At 63.7% G+C, this 22,584-nt stretch overlaps 2 protein-coding genes across 4 annotated transcripts; both read left to right on the top strand.

The window, feature by feature from the left end:
- The first annotated feature begins 1,789 nt into the window (after positions 1-1,789).
- CHRNG (cholinergic receptor nicotinic gamma subunit) lies at positions 1,790-13,296 on the top strand. 3 transcript variants are annotated; one of them, XM_090053649.1, is made up of 12 exons: positions 1,790-1,881; positions 3,848-3,987; positions 4,650-4,694; positions 5,048-5,157; positions 5,519-5,674; positions 6,574-6,671; positions 8,345-8,548; positions 8,892-9,006; positions 9,444-9,558; positions 9,866-10,073; positions 10,666-10,799; positions 11,408-13,296. In XM_090053649.1, the coding sequence occupies exons 1-12, from the start codon at positions 1,839-1,841 to the stop codon at positions 11,573-11,575; spliced, it is 1,536 nt and encodes a 511-aa protein (XP_089909775.1). In that variant the 5' UTR covers positions 1,790-1,838; the 3' UTR covers positions 11,576-13,296. The 3 variants fall into 3 exon arrangements, with proteins under 3 accessions (XP_089909775.1, XP_089909774.1, XP_089909773.1); XM_090053648.1 differs by lacking the exons at positions 10,666-10,799; positions 11,408-13,296 and having other exon boundaries at positions 4,653-4,694; positions 9,866-10,530; XM_090053647.1 differs by lacking the exons at positions 10,666-10,799; positions 11,408-13,296 and having other exon boundaries at positions 9,866-10,530.
- Positions 13,297-13,414: 118 nt separating this feature from the next.
- Positions 13,415-21,292, top strand: LOC149863205 (phospholipid scramblase family member 5-like). The gene is made up of 7 exons (XM_090053651.1): positions 13,415-15,495; positions 16,706-16,780; positions 17,185-17,377; positions 17,565-17,676; positions 17,963-18,062; positions 18,671-18,729; positions 19,928-21,292. Exons 1-7 carry the CDS (start codon positions 14,697-14,699, stop codon positions 19,952-19,954), a joined length of 1,365 nt encoding a protein of 454 aa, XP_089909777.1. The 5' UTR covers positions 13,415-14,696; the 3' UTR covers positions 19,955-21,292.
- The last annotated feature ends 1,292 nt before the right edge of the window (positions 21,293-22,584 follow it).

The raw sequence follows: 22,584 nt of genomic DNA, 5'->3' as shown, positions 1-22,584 counted from the left end.
TCTGGTACCCAAGGCCTAGCTGCCAATGCCTGAGCTAAAGGAGCAGCTAGGAGGAGACAGGAGCTGTTCTCAGCGTTTACTGCTGCCCCTTGCTGGGTCCAATGCACCGAGGGTGGCACGTGGCGGCAGGGGGCACAGACAGACCTGCAGTACCCGAGCCAGGCACCCGCTGTGCAGCAGGGCTGGTGGTCCCTATCTTGTCCCCAGGGGCACCCCACCCTGTCTGCTCTCCGGGACTCTGCTCCCAGGGCAAGCCACCGAGTGCCCCATGCCCTGCTCCTTGGGGTGCATGGAGATGGACCTGCCCTGCCCCCCCAGTGACTGGGGGCTGGGGGCAGGATCCCATTGGAAACCCCCTTGGAGGGCTCCAGGGTCCATTCAGGGCTGGGGGGTGAGACGTCAGTGCCAGCTGCCACCTGGTCACTGGAGAGGGGCTGAGACCTGCATGCTCAGCCCTTGCCAGACCCATGTGGCAGCCCTGGGGCAGGGAGGAGGGTGCCCAGAGCCGCTGAGCGAGGCAGCTCCTTTGCTGAGCCCGGGCTCCAAGCCCTCCCTGCCCAAGCCACCTCACCCCTGCCGCCTTCCAGGACGGACCCCGCGCCCCCCAGTGCCGGACACCGCCTGGGCCCCACCGCCTCACGGACCCCTGCCCTGCCAGCCAAAGCCAGCCTGGGCCCCAGGCTGCATCGCTAAGGCCCCAGAGCCCTGCTGTCAGCCCAGCCCAGCCTAGGGCCCCACCAGGGAAGGCCGCAGGGAGGGGCTGGGCCAGGGGATATTTTTAAGGGGGGCTACAGCCAACAGGGGAGCAAGGCCAGACAGGAAGCACAGGGTCCCGTTTCACGGACAGCTGATGCTGCTCGAGCCGGTTTGCAAACCGCAGGCAGGCGGCTGCGCTTCCCTCGGCCCCCGGCGCAGCCAGGGATGGAGGGGTCCTGCCCGCCCCGCCTCAGGCTCCGGGGGCTCTGCCCCCGGCCTCCGCCCCAGCCCCCAGGTGTGCACACGAGGCGTTGACCCCGTAGCTGCTGAAAGCGCCACCTGGCATCCTGGCAGATCAGAAACGGGGCACCAGCCCGTACGCGTGGGGCAGGCTGGGCTGGGCAACCCCCCGAAGCCATGCGGCCCTCTCAGTCATAGGGCTGAGCCCTGCCTCTGCCTGGATTTACTTGGGGGGTGGGGGCAGGACCCCCAGTTTGGTTGTCAGGGTGGGGAGCCCACAGGTCTGAGGCAGCACAACACACACACGCGCGCGCGCGCACAAGTCACCCCGAAAAGCGCCCCTCCAATAGCCAAGCCCAGGAAGCTGCTGCTCCCCACGACTGAGCGAGGGCCCTGCTGGCATCCTCCGGGCTCTCCCAGCAGCCCTGCCGGCCCCTTGGCTCTCCAGTCTTTGCTGACCGGTGGCTCTGGCCATCACAGCCAGGACCCAGGGGCCCGGGAGCCCTCCAGGCACAGCACAAGCTGGGGAGGCCCTGGCACAAGAGCCCACGTCCAGGGGGAGGCAGGCATTGCTGGGATGCTGGGGGCGCAGCAGGCTCAGACAGGGGCAGCCTGTCTCTCGTCCCTGCTGTGGGCACTTCGCCAGCCTCTCTCGGGTGCTGTGGCAGGACATGTCTGGAAGGGACATCTCCCCTGCCCCAGCCGGGCCTGGCCCTGTCCCTGGCCCATGACCCCACCCCACATTGTCATTTGAGAGACGCTTGGCCCCCGGGAGGAGAACAGCTGACAATGCCGTGGCTGGACAGCTGGGCATTGTGCCGGGGAGGCGGGGCACGAGCCAGCCCAAAATAAACCTCCTGAGTGCACACCAGCCACTGTCCCGGGACACAGGCTGCTGCACCATGCGCTGCGTGGCTCTGCTCGTGGCCCTGGGCTCCCTCACAGGTAGGCGCTGCCCAGCTGGCAGGGGCGGAGGGGGGCTGGGGGCAAGGGGCAGCCCTGGCTGGGCGGCATGAGCTGGGCAATCAGACAGGGCAGGGCAGGCACCCCTTGGCTGTGACACAGGGCCAGCTCCTCTGCCCCCATTCCTTCTCGGGGCTCCGCAGCCCTTCTGGCTGGAGGGTACCACAGTGCCTTCCCTGCAACCTGCCCCCTCTCCAGCCCCAGGGGTGCAGCAGAGCCCACCACGGGCTCACCATCCCTCGCTTGTTCCCATAGATAAGTGCAGCCCCCAGCACAGCCGACCAGGCTGGAGCTACAGGCACAGCCCAGAGAGCAGCTCTGGGCCTGGCGTGCAGGGGTGGCCATGCGTTTAACCCTACCGGAGGTAGCACACCGTCTAGCACACCACACCAGCCTGGCCAGTGAGCTGGGACTGCTCTCCTCGTTCTGCTTGCAGCGTGCAAGAGCCCGAGACCACGGCACAATCATTGCCAAGGCGCTGTTGTAACCAGGGGCCAGCTGCTGAGCCTGTCTGTTAGCAGGGGCTCTGAGCAGGAAGCACACACGCCACACACACAGTGAGCTCACACATGCATGCACGTACATACATGTATGCATATGCATATATAGATACAAATGCTGAGCTCACACACACCCGTGCACATGCACCCTGTGAGCTCACACACATGCATACATACACATGCACCCCCCATGAGCTCACACTTACACACACACACCCTGTGAGCTAGCATACACACACACACACCCTGTGATCTCACACACACACTCATGCACGCGCCCTCTGAGATCACACACACACACCATGATTTCATACTCAGACATGCACACACCTGCCATGACATGTGTTTACATACATACCCACATGCACACTTTCCCCATGAGCTCGCACACATGCACGCACATGCACGTACACGCACATATACACAAGTTGAGCTCATACACACACACTGTGTGCTTGCTCTGTCTCTCACTCACACACATACACGCACACTCACACTCACACAAGGGCACAGGCTGAGCTCTGCCAGCCTCCTGCTGTCTGGTCTAACACACTTCGCACTTCCCAGTGAGCAGCGACAGTTTTGCTAATTAAAGCCATGTGGGCACGTGGGGCCTCTCCGGCAGCTTGTACAGCCTGTGGGGTGCCGTGTGGAGCCTGTTGGGCAGCTGCTGCGTGATGATTATTTAAAATGAGGGGAAATAAAACCAAAATCATCCACGAGGGGACAACTGGTGCTGCCAGGGGGGTGCAGTTCTGGGTGAGAGGTGCCAGGCTGGCTCTTGGGCCCCCACTAGGCTGTTTGGCAGGAGCTAAGTAAAAGGCTGCCCCAGGGGAGGGGGCAGGCAGCCCAGCCTGGGGCTGCAGGGGAGTGCTGGGGGATGGCTAATGGCTCCCCTCCCTCTACCCTGTGCATCGCCAGCCATGAGGGTCGTCCCCTGCTGCAACACACCAAAACACAGGCTTCCCTAAGCCAGCAGCAGGAGTAGGTTTTTATCTTCGGGCTTGGGCAACCTCAGCCTGCACGTGAGACTCTTTTGTTGCTGGTTCAAGTCCTGCTCGAGGGCTGAAATCAGGTCCCAATCCAACGGTGCCCCTGTGTGCAGCGAGCGTGCAGGGTCTCAGCCTATTTGGGGTGGGGAGGCAGATCCCGCGGCACAAAGCTCAGCGCGACCGCCTGTTAACCTGCCCTAGGAGGCCGGGGCATGGGCAAGGCCAGGTGGGGCCTCGTGGCTGAGCCCTGTGGAAGGGGCCAGGTGCAACGGGTGCTGGGGCCGTGGTGGTCCCGGCTGCCCCTGCTCTGGGCATACCCAGGCCTCTGCCCAGGGCTGGGAGGTGGCACCGTCCAGACAGCAAAGTGCGGGTAGGTGCCATAGCGGGCTGCCCAACCCTCTCCAGCAGGCGCAGGGACAAGCCACCCCACTCAGGCCCATGCCGCCCCCTTCTCAGGTGTCCTGGGCAGGAACCAGGAGGAACAGCTGCTCAATGACCTGATGGCCGACTACAACCGGAACCTGCGCCCGGCCCGGCGGGAGGAGGACATCATCGACGTCAGCCTCAAGCTCACGCTCACCAACCTCATCTCCCTGGTACGCGGAGCCACCCCGCCCCTTCCCACCGCACCGGGGTGTCCACGGCAGCACCAGGCAGGAGGGGGTTCAGAAGCCACAGGCTTTGCCCCTCCTGGCAGCACCGCCTAGGAGCAGAGATGCCAGAGGCCACGGACATTGATGCCAGCTGCAAGCCAAGGCAGGGCACCTGCAAAGGCCCCGGGCCTTGAGCAGGGACGGCCAGCGCCTGGCCCTTCCCCCTGCCCCTGCCCCAGGACGGGGCTCCCTGCCAGGCCAGCAGCCTGTGGCACGGGCTATGGGATGCTCTCTCCCAGCTGCCTGTGGTGACAATACCTGGCAAACCTGGCAGCTCCCACACTGGGCAGGCTGGGAGCAGGGCAGGGCAGGTGCAAGGGAAGCAGTTGCCCCGGTTGCCGTTTCAGGCACTGGCCTGGCTAGGCCTGCAGTGACCGGTAGGGGCTGGGACCCTGGGACGCCATCTAGGACCCCTGTCCTAGATGGACCGTCAGTGTGGAAGACCCAGGGATTGGGGAGAACAGGGATCTGTGCTGGACCCCCATGGGAGGGGCGGCATTGCCCTGGGCCCCCGTGCAGGCACGGCCATGGTTGGGGGGAGCGGGGCAGGGAGGCAACGTGGCCGCAATCCCACCGTCTTCCTTTGGCTTTTCCCCGGGTTCCAGAAGGAGCGGGAGGAGATGCTCACCACCAACATCTGGATCGAGATGGTAAGGCCCCCCGCACCCGAGCCAGGCCAGCCAGGCTACAGGCACGGCCACCAGGGCACCGCCCCCCCCCGCTTCACCCTGGCCTGGAGGCAGAGGCCCGCACGGCCTGGCGCTGGTGCCCCGTGGGCTCTCGGACCACCAGGCACGGCACAGCCCAGCACAGAGGGCAGCTCAGGCTACTGGGCCCATCCCTGCAGCCGCCTGCCCTCTTCCCTAGTGCACATCCTAGAGCAGTCCTGGTGCAGCCCAGCTACCAGGCAGGGCGCACATCGGTGCCTGGGGGTCTTCCCCCCGAGGCAAGGCACCAGGTACCAGAGGGTGGACACTGGCTGACTCTACCGCCCCGCTTCCAGCAATGGCGTGATTACCGGCTGCAGTGGGACAAGGAGAAATACGACAACATCAGCCTCCTGCGGGTGCCCTCCACCATGGTGTGGCTGCCGGACATTGTCCTGGAGAACAAGTGGGTGCCCGCAGGGCTCAGGCTGGCAGCGATGCCAGGCAGCACAGGGGGCGGGGGTGATGTGGGGCAGGGCGGGTAGCTCAGTCCCATCTCCAATGAGTTGCAAGTGATGGGAGGCAGCAGAATCCCTCCCAGGAGCGGGGCCAGTTCACTCTGGCAGGGAGCAAGGGTGTGGGACACCCACCCCCATCCCATCACAGCTGGGGGTGCCCAGGGCTGGGGGGACCTAGCCAGTGGCCAGATGTGGGCACATCTGGAGGACCACTGGCCCCCCGAGGGCTGCTGTGAGGTCCTGGGGCAGTGCTGGGGGAGCTGCAGGCAGGGAGGGACAGCCCGGTCTGACCCCAGCCCTGCCCTGCAGCATCGACGGGACGTTCGAGATCACACTCTACACCAACGTGCTGCTAGGGCCCGACGGCAGCATCCAGTGGCTGCCGCCCGCCATCTACCGCAGCTCCTGCTCCATCTTCGTCACCTACTTCCCCTTCGACTGGCAGAACTGCTCCCTGGTGTTTCAGTGAGTGCAGCGGGTGGGGGGGAACGCTGCACCTTGGACCCAGAGGGACAGGGCAAGGTGCACCCGGCTTCACGCCCCCTCGAGATGCAACACGGAGCAGCCTGCGGGGCTGTTTGACCTGCCCTCCCCACCTCCCCGTTAGCTGTCAGTGGCCGTCACCTTGCGCGAGCCCTGGAGGCCTCTGAGCCGGGATCAGACGTGACCAAGCCCAAGAAGTTGCAGGACCGTGTCTACATCAGGGAGACGCTGCCATCACAGATGCTGGGCCGCAGAGCCCCTGGTGCAGACACGGGGCGGCCCGAACACACCCAGCCCCGAGGGTTGCTGGCACAGCAGCACGGGTTAAGGGGCACGACTGCCCACCCCCGAGCTGGCAGTGCTCTGCCGGCAGGACGCTACAGCGTTAGCGCAGCAGGCACAGGTACCCCCGGCTGCTCAGCTCCCCGTCTCAGAGACAGTCAGAGCACTGGGGGGGTGCGCTGCCAAGGCAGGGGGGGCGAGGCGAGGCATCTGTGCAGCAGGATGGGCCCAGAGAGGCTTTGCCGTTTGCCTGCTCTTCCCAGCAAGCCCTCATTCTCAGATGGGCGGCTGACCCGGGTGGTACATCCTGGGGCCAGTGACAAAGGCCCCCCCAGCCTGCCGGCACCCCACCCACAGTTGGTGGGAGGGAGATCCCATCAAGAGCCAGCACAGTCGGCTCCCTCTGCTTGACAGCGCACCCCGGAGCTGGGCCAGGCACGGGGAGGCGGACCCCCTGGGGGGCCCTGCCCTCCCCCAAGCCCACGGTGGAGATGAAGCTGCTCAGGTGCTGCTGCCCGGGGCCTGGCAGACCTGCAGCACAGCTCTGCCCTGCCCGCCTGCGCTGCTAATGCCCTGCCCGCTCCCCGCACCCCACACAGGTCCCAGACCTACAGCGCCAAGGAGATCAACCTGCTGCTGACGGTTGAAGGTGGGAAGACCCTCGAGTGGATCACGATTGATACCGAGGCCTTCACAGGTGCCACCCCCACCCCCTGGTCCCAGACACCCAGCCTGGCCCAAGCGTCCATCTGACGCCCATGCAGCCCGGCCAGCCAGACCCGCGGGGGCAGGCCAAGTCGGTTTTAAGCCAAGTGGCTTCAAGCTGAGGCAGGACGGGCTCGGATGGGGACCGGCAGCCCCGAAACGCCCTGCCTTGCTCCCATCCACTCCCATCGAGGCTCGCAGCTCTGAGCAGCACCAGTACTTCGTGGGTAGGGACGGGGACCTGGAATGGGGCAGCCTTCATGTCACGCATGGGTCTCATGCCCTCCCCGGGGAAACCGCGGCTCTGGCACTCCCCCTGAGGAAGCAAGCCAGTCTTGGACATGAGCCGCGTCCCTGCCATGCTCCAGCCCCCAGGTTAAGTGCGGTGCCCAGGGTAGAGGCAGCACCGAGCTGGTCCAGACCTTGTCCAGACAGCAGCCCCCCCCACTAAACCAGGACCCCCAGAAGCAGCTCCATCCTGAGATTGAAGAAGCCAGGGCCCCCAGGCCAAAAAAGCTGTAGGGGGTCCCGCAGGCAGACAACGCCAGGGTATTTATGCACGCAGAGGCCTCCTAACTCCTGCGTTCAGCTCTGCCCCCAACTACAGCCCCCAGTGCGGGGGGGGCAGCCCTGTCCCAGGTGCTGGAGCTTGGACGTGCATGGTTGGGGCTGCCTGGGTTTCCAGGCTCACTGGGCCCCCGTGAACATGGCTCATGGGCCTGCCCCCCCCCAGCTGCAGGTACCCCCCCGCGCGCCCGCCCGCCCGAGTTATTAGCGGTTCTCGCCGTTCCACGGGCATTCAAGGCATTTGTCAAGCAGCGAGAGGCGAGATTTGTTTTTCTAGCCCTCGTTTTCGGTCTCCCTGCCTTTAAATTGCTCCTAAAGCAAACAGTTACCGGGCGCTGATGGATTGGGGGAATGCAGCTGTCACGGGCAGGCGATGACGTTTTCCATCACATTTTAATTGCATATTGAAGGAACAAAACGCTTCTCGGGCCGCCAGATTTATTTTTTCATTACCAGGCCGAGCCCGAGCTCAAGACGGGGAAAATCCATCGCTCCCGCAGTCGACAGGGAAACAACGAGACTTAATAAGGCGTCACGCTCGGCTCACCCCTCCAGCAGGATGTAGTGGGGGTGGGCGGGGGGGATGCCCGACACCTTGCAGGCTCGAGCCCTGGGATGCCGGGCTTGCCCGAGACGACCGCTCCAAACGTGCCCAAGGCTGCACGTGCCAGAGGCTGCACGCTCCTGCGTGTTGCGGGGAGAGCGGCAGGTCCCCGTCTGCCTCCATGGGACGTCTCCTAGTTTGAAGCCCCCTCGCCAGGGCCAAGACCCTCGCCCAGGGTGTTCTGGCTGCCCTGGTCTTTACGGAGCTCTTCCCAGGGTCTGTTCCCCTGGGGGCACCACACAGCGAAGGGCAAGACGTGCTCAGCTGATCCTTGGCACTCACTAGGTTGTGCCTGGGCAGGACCCCCGGCTGGGGCCAGGACCAGGCTCTGACCCAACACCTGTGCCGATGCCTAAAGGGGGCTCCCCGGTGACCCCATCCGGAGGAAAGCAACCGTGACTCCTTAGACAAGGGAGGGTGTGGGGGGCAGAGCCCCACGAGAGCTCCCCCACGCTGCGGGCGGTCTCCGTTCTCACGGCCTCCCCTCCCAACAGAGAACGGGGAGTGGGTGATCAAGCACCGGCCGGCCAAGAAGCTGGTGAACGCGGGGCGCTTCACCCCCGATGACGTGGGCTACCAGCAAGTCGTCTTCTACCTCATCATCCAGCGCAAGCCGCTCTTCTACATCATCAATGTCATCGTGCCCTGCGTGCTCATCTCCTTCGTGGCCGTGCTCGTCTACTTTCTGCCCGCCAAGGGTAACGCTGTGGGACCGCGTGTGCCATAGGCGTGAAGGGGGCAGGCCGTGTGGCTGGGCAGAGGGAGGGAAGTGGGGGACAGCCACCGCTGGGAGACTGGCACCGCGGCCCACTGCCCCGTCACTTCCCCGTCACACGGGCTTGGGGACATCGAAGCCAGTGCCGTGGGAGCAGGCACCTCCCGGCTGCCGTGTCAGTCCCTAGGGCTTGGTGGGATCTCTCTGCATGGCCTCCCACTGCCCGTCCCAGGCCCGTCGGTGTCCAGGGCATGCCTAGGCAGAGCTAGGCCCTGTCCAGGTGCCCTGGGACTTCATGTCATGCGTCACTCTCCACGTCCTGGCAGCGGGTGGGCAGAAGTGCACCGTCTCCATCAACGTCCTCCTGGCCCAGACCGTCTTCCTCTTCCTGATCGCTCAGAAAGTCCCCGAGACCTCCCAGGCAGTGCCACTCATTGGGAAGTAAGTGCCTCCTCCCCTAGACCCGAGCCATGGGACAGCTGGCCACGCTGCCAGGCTCCCCTCGCTCCAGCCCAGGCTGCTGGCCGTAACAAAGGGGGCAGAAGGAACAGCACCCCGAAGGCTGATGGCTGGCAGATAGCGCAGTCCTGCTCCCAGGGGAAGGGCTGGCCACAGCGTGGGGGGATTGAGGATGGGCTGGGGGCCCGTCACCCTCGTGTCAGGCATGGCAGGAAGGCAAGGGAGTCTTAGAGGCCAGGGGCTCCCTGGTCAGGCAGCTCCTAATCCTTCTGCGTCTTTCTGGCTCAAAGAAGGGGTAGATGCGCAGCCTCTCCGTCCCACTTGGCCCCCGCTGCTCTCTTGCCTCCTGGGCTGAGACAGCTGCTGCAAGCCAGGGGGTCTGGGGCCCAGCTCCCAAGGTGTCCCCACGCCATTCCCAGGTACTTGACGTTTCTCATGGTGGTGACGGTCATCATTGTGGCCAATGCAGTCATCGTGCTCAATGTCTCTCTGAGGACCCCCAACACTCACTCCATGTCCACGAAGGTCCGCCAGGTAGGAGGGGCAGGGCAGAGTGGGACACCCTTGCCTGGCAGCGGTGGTGCATTCACCTTCGGGATGGGGCTGTGGTGCATTTACTGTGGAAATACCACCACTTCGTAAAGCACGTGGAAACCAAGACACTCTGCACCCCCAAGTGGCACTCGCCCTCTCTCCGGGGGTGCAGCTGGGTGGAAGTGCTGGGGGAGGTTACATCATGGGCCTGATCCTGCTCTCATGAGCACCAGCGGGAGCCCCAGGCCTGGCCCATCGCCCCAGGCTTGGCACGGGGTGACGCTGCTGGTCCCCGCTGCGCCCCCAGCTCTTCCTGCGGCAGCTGCCGCGGCTCCTGCGGATGCACATGAGGCGGGATGAGGCGGGGGGTGCCCCCCCCGTGACGCGGCGCCGGAGCTCGCTGGGGCTGATCGTGAAGGCGGACGAGTACGTGCTGTGGAAGGCCCGGACCGAGCTCCTCTTCGAGAAGCAGAAGGAGAGGGACGGGCTGATGAAGGCCGTTCTGGAGAAGATCGGTGAGCAAGCCTGGGGCAGGCGCCTAGGTCATACGAGCCCCATCCAAAGCACAGGATCCTGTCCCAGCAGCAGCGAGGGGCTCCTTGCAGCCGCCCAGGCAGGACCTGCTCGGGGAAGGTGCAGAGTCCAGGGCTTACAGGCCTGTCCCCAGCCCCACGGTCCCTGGTCACATCCACAGCCATCCCCACATCGGGGGAAGGGGTCTTCCCCCTCCCCATCCCAGTGTCACCATGCAGGAGCCGGAGAACCGTGGATGCCAAACAAGATTCAGGCCCCAGTTCACGTCCGTGGTTCCCCCCTTTCTTACGACGTGTAATTGGGCAGCTCCAGGCACGCGCTTCCAGATTGGATTGACACTTCTCCGCATGCGAGAGGATCCCAGTCCAGGATGGCGGGGGGTTCCCAGCAGGGATGTCGCGGTGGGGCCCCGTTGGCACCGAGCCCCGTGGGTCAGGGCTGGGCCCATCTGGACCTCAGGGCAATGCCCAGCTCAGCCCCCAACCATCACTTTGCTAAGGGCCAGCCACATTAGGCTGAGGCTTTCCCATGCCTCCTGGAGCTGCCGCCTCTCCTCCTCTTCCTCGTCTCCAGGGAGCGGGCTGGAGAGTGGCTGCACCCAGGACCTCTGCAGCAGCCTGGTGCAGGCCGGTCCCGAGATCCGGGCCTGCGTGGATGCCTGCAACCACATCGCCAAGACCATCCAGGAGCAGAACGAGTTTGACAGCGTGAGTCTGTCCCCAGGAAGGGGAAGCTCCTGCGGGCTGAGGGGACCTGTCGGGGGAGCCCAGCGGGGCTCTGCATGCATCAGAGTCCAGACGAGCGGGAGGGGGAGGGAGAGAAGCAGGGAAGGGGCCCTGGCAGCGGAAGGGGACAGGAGTCTCATGGGGTCTGCTTACAGACGTCTCGGCCAAGGCGTCCCCAAGCCCAGCCCAGGCACTCCTGCCCCCACCCAGAGTCCGAGTGCTTGTGAGCAGATGAGAGCAGCCTCGGTGCTGCCTTCCCAGTCTGGGGCATGGGGAAAGGCAGCCCGGGCTGTCCAGCATAGGATGTGCTCATGCAGACACAGCTGTGACTCCGGAAACGGTTGGAGAGCAAAGCACATGGAGGGCAGGGGCTCAGTCTGGAGAGGAGAAGAGGGGTGCGACAGCATTTGTGGGGATGTATGTATGGGCCTGAAAGGCTTCAGGGGGTTGAGTTGGGGTCCTTGGGCTGGCAGAGAGCTGTGGGGGCTTTCAGGTTAAGCAAGGTCCCCATCCAGGATGCCCAGGGCCAGGGGGAGCATTTGCCCACAGCAGACCTGGACCTGGACCTTCTCCGGTACCTTTTGCTGCAGGAGAACGAAGAGTGGATCCTGGTGGGGAGGGTGATCGACCGCGTCTGCTTCCTGGTCATGGCTTCCCTCTTCGCGTGCAGCACCATCGGCATCTTCCTGATGGCCCATTTCAACCAGGCCCCTGCACAGCCCTTCCCGGGTGACCCCAAGAAATACCTGCCGAAGTGATCCCAGGACAGATGCTGCTGGGACTCGCGCTGGCTGCGGGAGGCCAAACCCTCCCTCCCTCCCAGGCAGGAAGCCCCTGGTTGAGCTGTTGTCACCCCAGGGCTTCTGGTCCACATCGGGTTTGCTGCTGCCATCCCTGGCTCCCCCATGCATGAGCAAAGGACATTGAACCGAAGGGCCTCGTGGCGGGTGGTAGGGCTGCTGGGCGAGGAGCCTGACGCACCACTGAATGCCCATGTCTGGGGGGACGGGCTAGTTTCATAGTTTCATAGTAGCTAGAGTCGGAAGGGACCTAGGTAGATCATCTAGTCCGACCCCCTGCCTTGGCAGGAAAGAGCACCGGGGTCAGATGACCCCGGCAAGGTGCTCATCTAACTTCCTTTTAAAAATCCCCAGGCTAGGAGCCTGCACCACTTCCCCTGGAAGCCGGTTCCAGGCCCTAGCTGCCCTGACTGTGAAGTAGCGCCTCCTAATATCTAATCTAAACCTACCCTCCGCCAGCTTGTGACCGTTATTCCTGGTCACTCCTGGCAGCGCACGGGGGAACAGGGACTCCCCCAATACCTGCTGATCCCCCCTGACCAGTTTGTAGCAGGCCACAAGGTCCCCCCTTAACCTTCTCTTGTGGAGGCTAAACAGGTTCAGGTCCCGTAGCCTCTCCTCATAAGGCCTGCCCTGCTGACCCCTGATCATACAAGTGGCCTCCTCTGGACTCTTTCCATATCGTCCACGTCCCTCTTGAAGTGTGGCGCCCAGAACTGGACGCAGTACTCCAGCTGCGGCCTGACCAGTGCCGCATAGAGGGGGAGGATCACCTCCCTGGACCTGCTCGAGATGCATCTGTGGATGCATGACAGGGTACGGTTGGCCTTCCTGACTGCCTCCCCACACTGCCGGCCCATGTTCATCGTGGAGTCAATGACGACTCCAAGATCCTTTTCCGTCTCCGTGCTGGCAAGAGGGGAGTTCCCCAACCTGTAAGTGTGGTGCCGGTTCTTCCTCCCCATGTGCAACACCTTGCACTTATCAGTGTTAAACCCCATCCTATTCTCATCCGCCCACCGTTGCAACCTGTCAAGGTCAGCTTGTAGCCTATTGCACCCTTCTAGTGCACCCACATCCCCCCACATCTTAGTGTCATCAGCAAACTTGAACAGGGTGCTTTCTACCCCCTCATCCAAGTCACTGATGAAGATGTTGAACAGTGCGGGCCCGAGGACCGAGCCCTGCGGACCCCACTGCCCACGTCCTTCCGGGTCGAGAAGAACCCATCCACTACCACCCTCTGGGTGCGGCCCTCCAACCAGTTGGCGACCCATTTGACCGTGTGGGCATCGACACCACAGTCTCCCAGCTTTTTGATGAGGACAGGGTGAGAGACAGTGTCGAAAGCCTTCCGGAAGTCCAGAAAGACTACATCCACAGCAACCCCTGCGTCTAATGATTTGGTGACCTGATCGTAAAAGGCCACCAGGTTGGTCTGACAAGACCTGCCACTGATGAACCCATGTTGGTTGCCCCTGAGCATGCATTCCCCCGCAAGGCCCTCCTGGATGTGTGCCAGGATAATTTTTTCAAAGAGCTTACCCGGGATTGAGGTAAGACTAACTGGCCTGTAATTTCCCGGGTCCTCTTCCCAGCTGGGGAGAGGACAGGGCACAGCAGGCGTCCGTGCAAGCTCAGGGTGACAAGGCATGCGAGTAAACCCCATGCAGCTCTCACGCCTTCGTGCTGATTTTCTGGCAGCAGGGGGGAGTGCACGGGGAACAGAAAATGGGGCGAGAAGAGCAGGCACCCCTTAGGATTTCAGGCCCCAAGCACCAGAGCATGGGGGTAACTGCTGCTCAGAAGAGCTGCTTGCAGATCTCTTCCCTCTGCCCAGAGCTAGGGAGAGACCTGGCAGCAGTCCCTGGTGCAGAGCCCGTGGCAGACTCCAGCTACTGCTAACGGGGCACTGGGGGTGCCCACAGAGTTCACCTGCAACCCTTCCAAATGGCAGCCCGCAACCTGGTGCCCCAGCCCCACGCAGAGCTCCCGGCTGCCCACACTACTGCCAGTCAGACCCCCCGTGCACCGCATCTGCACGCTCAGGCTCCAGCGTGCACTGGCTGCTGTGCACACATTGGGAGCACGTACACGAGGCCACCGGCACCAGCTCCTTCAATTCCCAGCAATGGCTACGCTGAGCCGACTCAGATCATCCTTCCCAGGCCATCCCCACTACCCAGGCACCAGCCTACGCTGCGGTCATACCCGAGCCTGCTCTGCTTCATCCCAGACCCAGTGGCCAAGACTCTGCTCCCCTCCTGCTGCTACACACGCATATATGCACATGCATGGGGGATGGAAAGATGAGCATGGCATGAGCCTGGGTGGTCACAGCTTTCCTGTTCCCCCTGCTGCAACCACCTCATCCCTGGAGTGAGGCCATGCTTGTTGGCAGGGCCAGGAGCCTCTGCCCACGTCTCCCTTTGCCAAGCTGCCAGGAGCGTCCCGGCGGCCTGGGGCGAGGCTGCGCTGGGGCGGCTGGAATAGCAGCAGAGGGATCGAAATAAAGCCCTGCTCTAATCCCCGTTGATCCAAGAGGTGGAGACGGGCTCCAGCCTCGGCTCCTAGGAAGGCCACGCTCACACTGCCGCAGGGGCAGAGCAAGGGGAGCGGGAGGGGGCTGGGGCCACGGACTGCGTAGATGATGTGTTCCAAGGGGGTTTCAGCCCAGTGCAGAGACAGGAGGAGGGGAAACGCCGCGGGGCACAAGCCCCCCCTTCCCCTCTCCAATCCGCTGCCTCTGGATCCCAAAAGCAAGCGCTTGACCCCTGCCCCAGCCCCTGCCATGGCAACCGCCGTGCACGGCACTGGAATCAGCTGCACAAATACCCCAGAGGGGCGGCTGGCAGGAACTGCCCGGGCCAGCTGCTGTCTGATTCACCTCTGGCCCCAGCGCCCAGCCTCGGGCCAGACCTGCCGAGGAGGGGGCAGCTGGGCTGCCAGCAGAGCCAGGCCGGATCCTGAGCAGTTACCATGGCGAGGGGGTGATGGAGCCATTGGGACTTAGTCCTTGGGCTTGAGCCGATGCGGGTCAGCTGTGGGGTCGCTGGCACCTGGTCACCCTGCCAGCAATATGACTGCTGGGCTCTGGGCTGGGTGGTACAGGACGTGGAAGGGGCTGACGGGCCACTGTGCCCAGGGCTCGTCCCCGGATCAGCGCCGTCCACCCCGCAGGACTGCGCCTGCCTCCGGGAGCTCTTCCCGTCCAGTGTGCTGTCGGGGGAACAGCTTGCCCTTGCATTCCCCCAGCACCGTTGTCTCGAGAGCCGGGCGGTTGGGATGGAAACGTGGGGATGGGGAGGGGAGTGGGGCTGGGAGGGGATGCCGGAGGCGGCTGCGGGCAGAGCAGACAGAGCCGGTGCTGGGACTTGCTCGGTTTGCAGCTGTGCAGGTGCAGCTCGGCACATCAGCCCCCGCGTCCCTTCCTGCTTGGGCGGCAGGCACGGAAGGAATCGGTCTGCCGCTTACACGGATGTCGGCGCTCTGCTCCCAGCCTTCCCCCTTTGGGCATCTGACGCGAGAGAAGCACATTGAAGTACTTGCCCAGCCCCGGGGGCACAAGGCAGGCTCTGGGGAGCTCTGGGATGGGAGGACGACCTCGGCTACTGGGACTCGAGACCCCAAGAGGAGGCTGGAGCCAGCTTGGCATGGCCTGCCCTGTGCCAAGGGCCCCAGCCAGGGCCAAGAGAGGCAGATCTATCCTGGAGGGCAGACAGGCTCAGAGCCCCCCCTGTCCGCATCGGGCGGGAGGCCGAGCCCAGTCCAGAGTCTGAGGCTGGCGGAAGAGGAGGATGGCGGCGAGGCGTTCCCGGAGCTGCGGCTGCTGGCAGGTGTCACCCAGCTGCACGTCACCGTTCAGGCTGGGCAGCATGGTAAGGCCCAGAGCCAGGGCAGGAGGGTGTGGGGGTGCCTTGGGTGCTGGCAAGGGGGGACAGAGCCTTTCACCTCAGGGGGGCCCTCAGCCACCTCTGGTGTGACTGGATTGAGGCCCCCACATTAGCACTTGGGGGTTCAGGCAGCACCAACCAGTCTCATCGGCAGCTGAGGAGGGGGGTGCACTAACAGCCAAGGTCTAATGGGTGGCAGCTGGGGGGCCCTTCCCTTGCCTGGGCACTCAGGACTTCCTCCCTGCCCCCATCTACCCCCACCCGGTGCAGCCGGCAGCCCCTCTCCCAGGGCAGGCGTGAGCTGTGCAGGGCAGGCTGGCCCCACACAAAGCCTTGCAAGTTGATGCCCCAGCCCACCTGGCATCCTTGGACCTGGTCCCCTGCTCTGTCTCTGGGGTTTTGCATTCAGGACTTCCTCCAGCGCTGCTCCACAGAGGTCATTGGGCTCGGCAGGGCCAGGCCCCCGGATCAGGCAGCGGAGCAAAGCGGGCAACAGCAAGGGAGACCACAGGTGGGACGGCAGGGCCTGGTGGGGTCCCCACAGGGCCGTGTTTCGGACAGGTGGAGAACAGCGTATGGTCACGTCGCCTGCTCTGAGCAGCAACAGTGAGACTGAGTACGAGATGCCCTGGGCAGGCACGGCTGTGGAGAACCCCCAGGAGCAGGGCAGCCCACAGGGGTACGGATCAGCAAAGCCCCCCGGGCGACAGAACCAGGCCCCTGCAAGATGTGTACCCCAAGAGCCCCCAGGGCTGTGCAGCCCAGCCCCTCTGCCCCCAAGCTCATCACTCACAGGATAGGTAGCATGAAGCAGCCGACGGAGCATCACGGGACACAAGCAGGAGAGATGGTGTCACAGAGCCAGGCCCTGCCACGGCAGGGAGTGGGCTACTGGAGGGTGCCCGAGACTCCCAGATCCCCGCCCCATGCTACGGGGAAAGGCCAAGGTCCTCAACAGCCCAGCGGGCTGGGCACAGCATGCAGACCTGCAGCTCTGGTACCCCCACCCCAGCCCCCACAGCCTGGGCTTTGCCCTCCCCTTCCCCCCGTGCACCCACCCCAGATGGGCGCCCCATGGCAGTGCCAGCTGAGCAGTCCAGTGGAGCACCCCAGCAGCTGGCCCTGGCAGAGGGGGGATGCATGAGCATTGCAAGGCACCTGCCTGGCACAGACGGCATGGCTGGGACTCTTGCAGGGCTGCTCGGGGACCCGAGGAGATCCTACACCGTGGGCTCCGCGCAGGCCAAGGAGCTGCTGGTGGCTACTGAAGGTAACTGGCTGCTGTGGCAGCGAGGGGTCTGTGGTCACCTGCCACAGAGGGTGGGGCATGGGGGACAGCCCTGGGTCCCACCCCCAAATCAGAGGTGTCCCCCCACTGCCCCATCCCCTTCCAGCAGCACCAGGCCTGGATCCAACCCCCAGCAGGGGGACCCCCCGCACCCTGCTCCTGTCCCATGCCCCGTGCCCAGGGGTCCTGCAGCTGGGCGAGGGGCTGGCAAGCGTGGCTGGCAGGGAGGGTAGCTGGACTGAGCTCACAATGCCCCTCAGTAGCACGGACCCCAGTGGGGGGGGGTACCCAGCACCACCCCCATTGCAGCAGCAGGGAAGTGCTCCCCCACCATCCCAGGGGCGTTGCTCAGGCCTGCCCCCTCCTCTGCCCCGTGCCTGCCCCAGAGGCCGACCGCCTGTGCCTGCTGCTGTGCGGCCCTGCCCGCGCTACCTCCATCCGGCTCCAGGACCCGCAAGGCTGCGACATCCTGCGCTTCCACCGGCCCTACTGGGTGGGCGCCTGCTGCCTCGGCGCTTGCTGGGCAGAGATGAGAGTATTCAGCGCCAGCAACCAGCTTGTGGGCAGCGTGCGGCAGAGGTGAGAGCGCCGTGGGGCTGGGAGAGGGGCCTGGCCCCACAAGCCTGGGCATGGGCACCACTTCCCTCTGCAGCACCAGGGAGATAGCCCAATGGACCGGGGACCGAGGCAGCCGCCCCTGCCCATCTCGGTGGCCTGCCCAGCCCAGCCAGCTGCCGGGCATGACCCTGCCGTGCTCCACGTCTAGGTGGAGCGCCCTGTGCCACCGCTGGGACGTGTGCGACGCCCGCGGGAGGGGCACCATGAGCATCCAGGGCTCCTGTGCCGCCAGCCGCTGCTCCACCGAGCAGGAGTTCGAGGTGAGGAGGCAGGGGCTGTTCGGGGAGGTCTGGACAGGTCCCGGCAGGAGAAGGGAGGAGGGGCTGGGACTGGTCTGCACTGGATTTCTGGGGAGCAACGCAAGCTGTGGCCCAGGGGCAAACCCTCCTCCTGGGAGCCAGCACTGGAGCTGCTGCTCTGCCTGGCCATCCGGATGAGCCTAGCACTGGGTGCTGGGTCTAGCAGCCTCGGGGCCCCTCTCAGCCTTGGCTTGCTGCTAGCCACACCCTGTGGCTCTGAATCGCTGGCCTTTACCCGCCTGCCCAGGTCATCTCCCACACAGGCAGCCCCCTGGCCGTCATCTGGAAGCGGTGGCCAGGCTTCAGTGAGGACTGCAACCGGGACCATGAGTTCTTCGGGGTGGACAGTAAGTAGGAGGCACCCCCAAGGTGGCATGGGTCCCCCGAGGTGGGTGGGTTGACAGGGCTTGGGGAGGGCGCTGTGCCTGCCCCCTCATCCCTAGGGGAGGTTGTGGCTTGGTTTCCCCTCCCCTTGATTTCTTCACTGGTCAGAAGTCCGTGGGAGCCCGGCAGCACCTCAGCTCCCAGGCCAGCAGCATCTGGCCTGGTCCAAGTGACCAGGTCCTGCTTGCCATGGGGTAGCCTGAGAGCAGCCCCAGGGCAAGTCCAGTGAGTGGCTCGGGCTCGAGCCACTGCTGACCCATTCTGCTGTCATGCCCCTCCCAGCCCTCGCCCAAAGCCCCCGAGCTCGGCCAAGCCCTGGCCCTAATCGCGAGGTGCCCCAGCCAGGGGCTACGGCCTCACGCAGCCCTCCACCAAGAGCAGTCCTGGGCCGATCCGGATACGGCTTGCAGCAGGGACGCCCTCCCTCCGGGAACCTCTTACCCTCTTGCCGAGTCCAAGTGACCAGAAAGGCCCTGGACATGGCTGTGGGGGGGTGGGAGAGCCACTGGCTGCTGCAGGGCAGGGCTGGGGTTGCTGATCGATGGGGACGTGCCCTCTCTCCCCCGCTCAGTTTCAGCGCCTGTGGGAGCCGAGGATGGAGCCCTCCTTCTGGCTGCAGCCTTCCTGCTGGTGAGCGATGGGGGCACGAGGCCTTGCCCTGCCATAGCCCCGGGTCGCAGCCTGAACACCTCCAGAGCTGCCCGTGGCCCACTGTACCCCCTCCGCCCTTGGTTGCCCAGGCTGGCATGTCGCAGCATCCCCGGGGCAGATGCTGCTCCTCTCCCCTTGCACTGGACAGGTAATGGGAGTGGGGAAGGATGTGGCCTCGTCTGCCCCAGGCCAGCTGCTCCAGGCTCAGCTCGGCTCCAGGCCAGGACGGCCTCAGTGGCCTAGCAAGCTGAATGCCTTGATGTGCCTGCCCACTGCCCGCCAATGCCAGTCCATGCGAGTCAAGGCCATTCAGCCACCCTCCCCTCCCACGCCACCCTCCCCACACTGGCAGGACACCAGGCAGGATCTGACTGCTAGTAACTACCAGGAGCCCCTTAGCCCCTCCCTATGTTGACAAGACCCTCAGTCATTTTGCTTAGCCTGGTGCCTCCGTGCAGACATGGTGTCCCACGCTCCCTGCTCACTAGCTGGCACACAGCGGGGCTGGCGATAGCCCCTGGGGTGTTGTGTCTGGATGGGGAAATGCAGTCTTTGGCCTCCCATGTGGCCCACTCACAGCTGCAAAGCTCAGCCCACTGGTGTGTGACCGGGCCAGGCAGTCTGTCCAGCGGGGCGGGCAGTGTGGTACACGTGGGCACCAGGGCTCTGGCCAGTTCCAGGGCTCTGCAAAGGTCCCATCCATCCAGCCCCTCCCAGAGCGAGGAAAGGAGCAGGAACTGGCCCTGCATGAGGCTTGTAAGCTGTCCTTTAAAGCCCCAAAGGACTGCTGGTTACCACCTGGCTGCCCGTGATCCCTGTCCAGCCAGGGTTGGGAAAGTATGGCCTGTGCCCGCCTGCCCCATCTTTAAGGGCAAACAGTGGGGATAAAGCCTTCCTACTGTGCCACGCTCCGTCCTGGCCCCAGTGGAGATGCTCAGACCAGCATGGGGCAGAGCGTCTGGGACCCAGCCCCTGCAATCCCTTACTCTGTATGCCAGTCCCACTGCAACCACTGGGTACTTGGGCTGCTGGGCTGGCACCCACACCCACACCCCAGCTCCAAATCAGGGGGAGAGTGGGGTCCAGGCATCAACCCCTCAGCCTTGGCACAACCCCTGGACACATGCTCCTCCATGAAGAGCTGACCCCCCCCATGCCTCGCTTCCTCTGCTCCCAGAACTTCATGTTCTTCGAGATGAGCTGAGGAGGGACCCACCAGGACCTCACCCTGCCAGGGACACCCGCACCAGTGCCACCGCTCTCCGAGCTGCCCAGAGCCCAGACACCACCACCTTGCACGTCCACAGCCTGCAGGACCTTCAGCGTCCAGACAGCAGGCAGAGGAAGCCCCCCATGGCCACGTACCCCATCATCCCATGCTAAACTCTGGGGGACCTGGTGCGGATGCAGTAAAGGCACCCACAACACAGGAGCAGAAGAGAGTCAAACCCAGCAAGGCTGTTGGGCTGGTGGAGGCCTCATCCCGTTGTCCCACCGGTGCTTGGTCCGGTCCTGCACGGGGCTGTCCAGGACTTGCATGCCACCAGCAGGGGAAGCAGTAGCCCGGTGAGACAGACAGACATACCCAGGCCACCGCGCCAGAGTCCAGCCACACACACAGGCAAGTCAGGTATGGGCATCTCACATAGATACACAAGGCAGCTCATCCATCAGCCACAGCTGAGTCCCGCTGGTCACCACCCTCCCCACTGCCAATCAAGGCCAAGGGCCCAGGAGGGGCTGCCTCTCAAGGTGGGCATCCTCCCTACCTGGGCCCAGCCCCAAGCTGCCGAGGGGAGGGACAGATCCATATTTTTCTGGTTCCTCATCCCTCAGGGGACCCCAGCAAGTTCATTACACCACAACCATCATTGTCACAGCTTTTAAACCAGAACAGAGGGGAGGGGGAGGGGGAGGAGAGCCTGGTCTCAAGTCCTGCAGCAAGACCACGGCCGAGCCGGGTGCCCCAGCACCTGCGTGAGCGGGGTGCCCCTCTCCTGGGAGGTGCCTTGTTGGGCCACACTGCTCTTTCACTGGGGCAAACTCAGCAGAGGCCAGCACAGAGCTCAAGGGCTGTTCGACCACAGGGTCCCCAAACCAGCATCCCACTATGGCCCCAGGCCCTTACCTGCTGGCTTAGGGAGTAGGGTCTTGCAGCAACCTACCCACTCCTTCCCCTGCCTCACCTGGGGCATGGGCATTTAAAGCAGACCTTTTCTTTTTTCATTCTAGAGAGGAAATGACAAATTCCCCCTTTAAGGAAGGGAACTCTGGGTAAGCAATCCCGCTGATAGAGGGGCAGCTGCCCTCCAGCTGGGCTCATATTGGCAGGCTTGGCTTGTTAGTGGCAGTTAATCACCCCCCTTTCATTAAGGGGAGAAAACTGGGTTTTCTATGAGAGACTTGAAAGCCTCAGGTGCCTTGACATGAGCTTCTCTGCTGCCCTGCTCTCCTTGCCCTGTGATCTGGGGCTTGTGCTTATTCACCCCCCTTCCTAGGGAGGGGTGCCGGGGGCTGGCGGTGGTGATCATTAATACCTAAAATCCTAAGACCCTGTCTCTGGCTCTGTCTTGATTTATTGCCCTGCCTCTGGGATCAGGGCAGGTCAGATGGATGCTCTTTCTCGGCTGCCAGCAGCACCCCCAGTTCCCTGGGCTGCAGTGTCTCTGCATTGTTTTCTCCCCCACAACCTCATCAACAAGCAGAAGCAGATAAAATGCAGCTCATAATCGGTTTCATTACCGCAAAGCTCTATATTAGCTGGCTGGAAAGCTGGGTTCTTCCTGGAGCCAGCGCACAGCGCGGTCTGTCCATAAGGCCGTCGAGCTGGCTATTCTCCGCATGTTAAATATAGCTCCGAAAAACCCAACAGGCCCCACACAATGTTCGGCTGGCTGTTCTCGGCAATTTACAACTGATCCTTAATGCAGAGGTTCAGCAGAGCCCTGCCTGGATACGATTACCTCCCTGCTGTGCAGCCATGGAGAGCCCCCGCTTCCCGAGTCCCGGGGGAAAGCTGGCAGGGCTGGGGGCACTGCGAAATCGCTCCAGTGTCCTCTCAGGGGCTAGGTCACACTTCTGGCTTTCACCAAAGCTTCCCCAGGCTGGCTGTGCTTCCTGTGATGGTTTGGCCCCCTCTTATTACTGCGCAGGTTAATGACTCCAGTGGGGCTTGGCTGCTGGAGGAATTGGTGGTCACAGCAGGTAGCTAGGGCCAGGGCTAGGGAAAGCCCAGGTGTCAGGGTGGAGTCCTTGAGCTGGCCCCTGTTATAAAACAGGGGCCCCAAGTGTGTGGGCCCATGGCAAATAGCCTTGGTGGGGGGGGCTGCATTTCTTACCGCTTGCAACATGTAGGAGGTAAGGGGCTCGGGGGGGGCATATTCATACGAGACTGACCTGCCATTGTCACAGCCCCTGGACCACCAGTCCTCTCCATTCCTTCCTCCTCGCAGGCGATTTAGACTCATAACCTGATTTATTGCATCTGCCGCCTCCGCCGTGGCTCTCCTTTGAAACTGCTTTCCAGAGCATGTGAACAAAGGCAGGCGCAGGTTTGCTAATGGGCAGAGAGGCTGGCATGGCTATGCCAGCCTGCACAGAGCTCCAAAATAGCCCCAGCTTGGGGGCCTTCCAGGCACGCTGCAGAAGACACCTGTTCAATGGGGTGGTTGGAGGGAACGCTGCCTGGCACAATGAGGGGCTGGCAAGGAGCCGGTGTGTCAGTGCCTGGCACAGCTCCTGCCTGTGCAACCCTGCTGCAGGGAGTGCATTAGGGAGCCTGCATAGACCAGCACTAGCCCAATACTGCCACAGCGCTGTTGCAGCGCAAAGCTG

The sequence above is a fragment of the Crocodylus siamensis genome, chromosome 6, assembly GCF_052110815.1.
Source record: "Crocodylus siamensis isolate JL-2025a chromosome 6, ASM5211081v1, whole genome shotgun sequence".
Classification (NCBI taxonomy): Eukaryota; Metazoa; Chordata; order Crocodylia; family Crocodylidae; genus Crocodylus; species Crocodylus siamensis.
The sequence above is the reverse complement of the archived record's forward strand: the minus strand, read 5'-3'. Positions and strand labels throughout refer to the sequence as shown.

Excerpts from the sequence above, each read along its gene's own strand:
- CHRNG (XM_090053647.1), top strand. The coding sequence starts at position 1,839 with ATGCGCTGCGTGGCTCTGCTCGTGGCCCTGGGCTCCCTCACAG. Across the intron at positions 4,695-5,047 it reads CCAACATCTGGATCGAGATG|CAATGGCGTGATTACCGGCT; the intron begins GTAAGGCCCCCC and ends CCCCGCTTCCAG. Across the intron at positions 6,672-8,344 it reads TGATACCGAGGCCTTCACAG|AGAACGGGGAGTGGGTGATC; the intron begins GTGCCACCCCCA and ends CCCTCCCAACAG.
- LOC149863205 (XM_090053651.1), top strand. The coding sequence starts at position 14,697 with ATGACTGCTGGGCTCTGGGCTGGGTGGTACAGGACGTGGAAGGGGCTG. Across the intron at positions 16,781-17,184 it reads GCTGCTGGTGGCTACTGAAG|AGGCCGACCGCCTGTGCCTG; the intron begins GTAACTGGCTGC and ends TGCCTGCCCCAG. Across the intron at positions 17,677-17,962 it reads CCACCGAGCAGGAGTTCGAG|GTCATCTCCCACACAGGCAG; the intron begins GTGAGGAGGCAG and ends CCGCCTGCCCAG.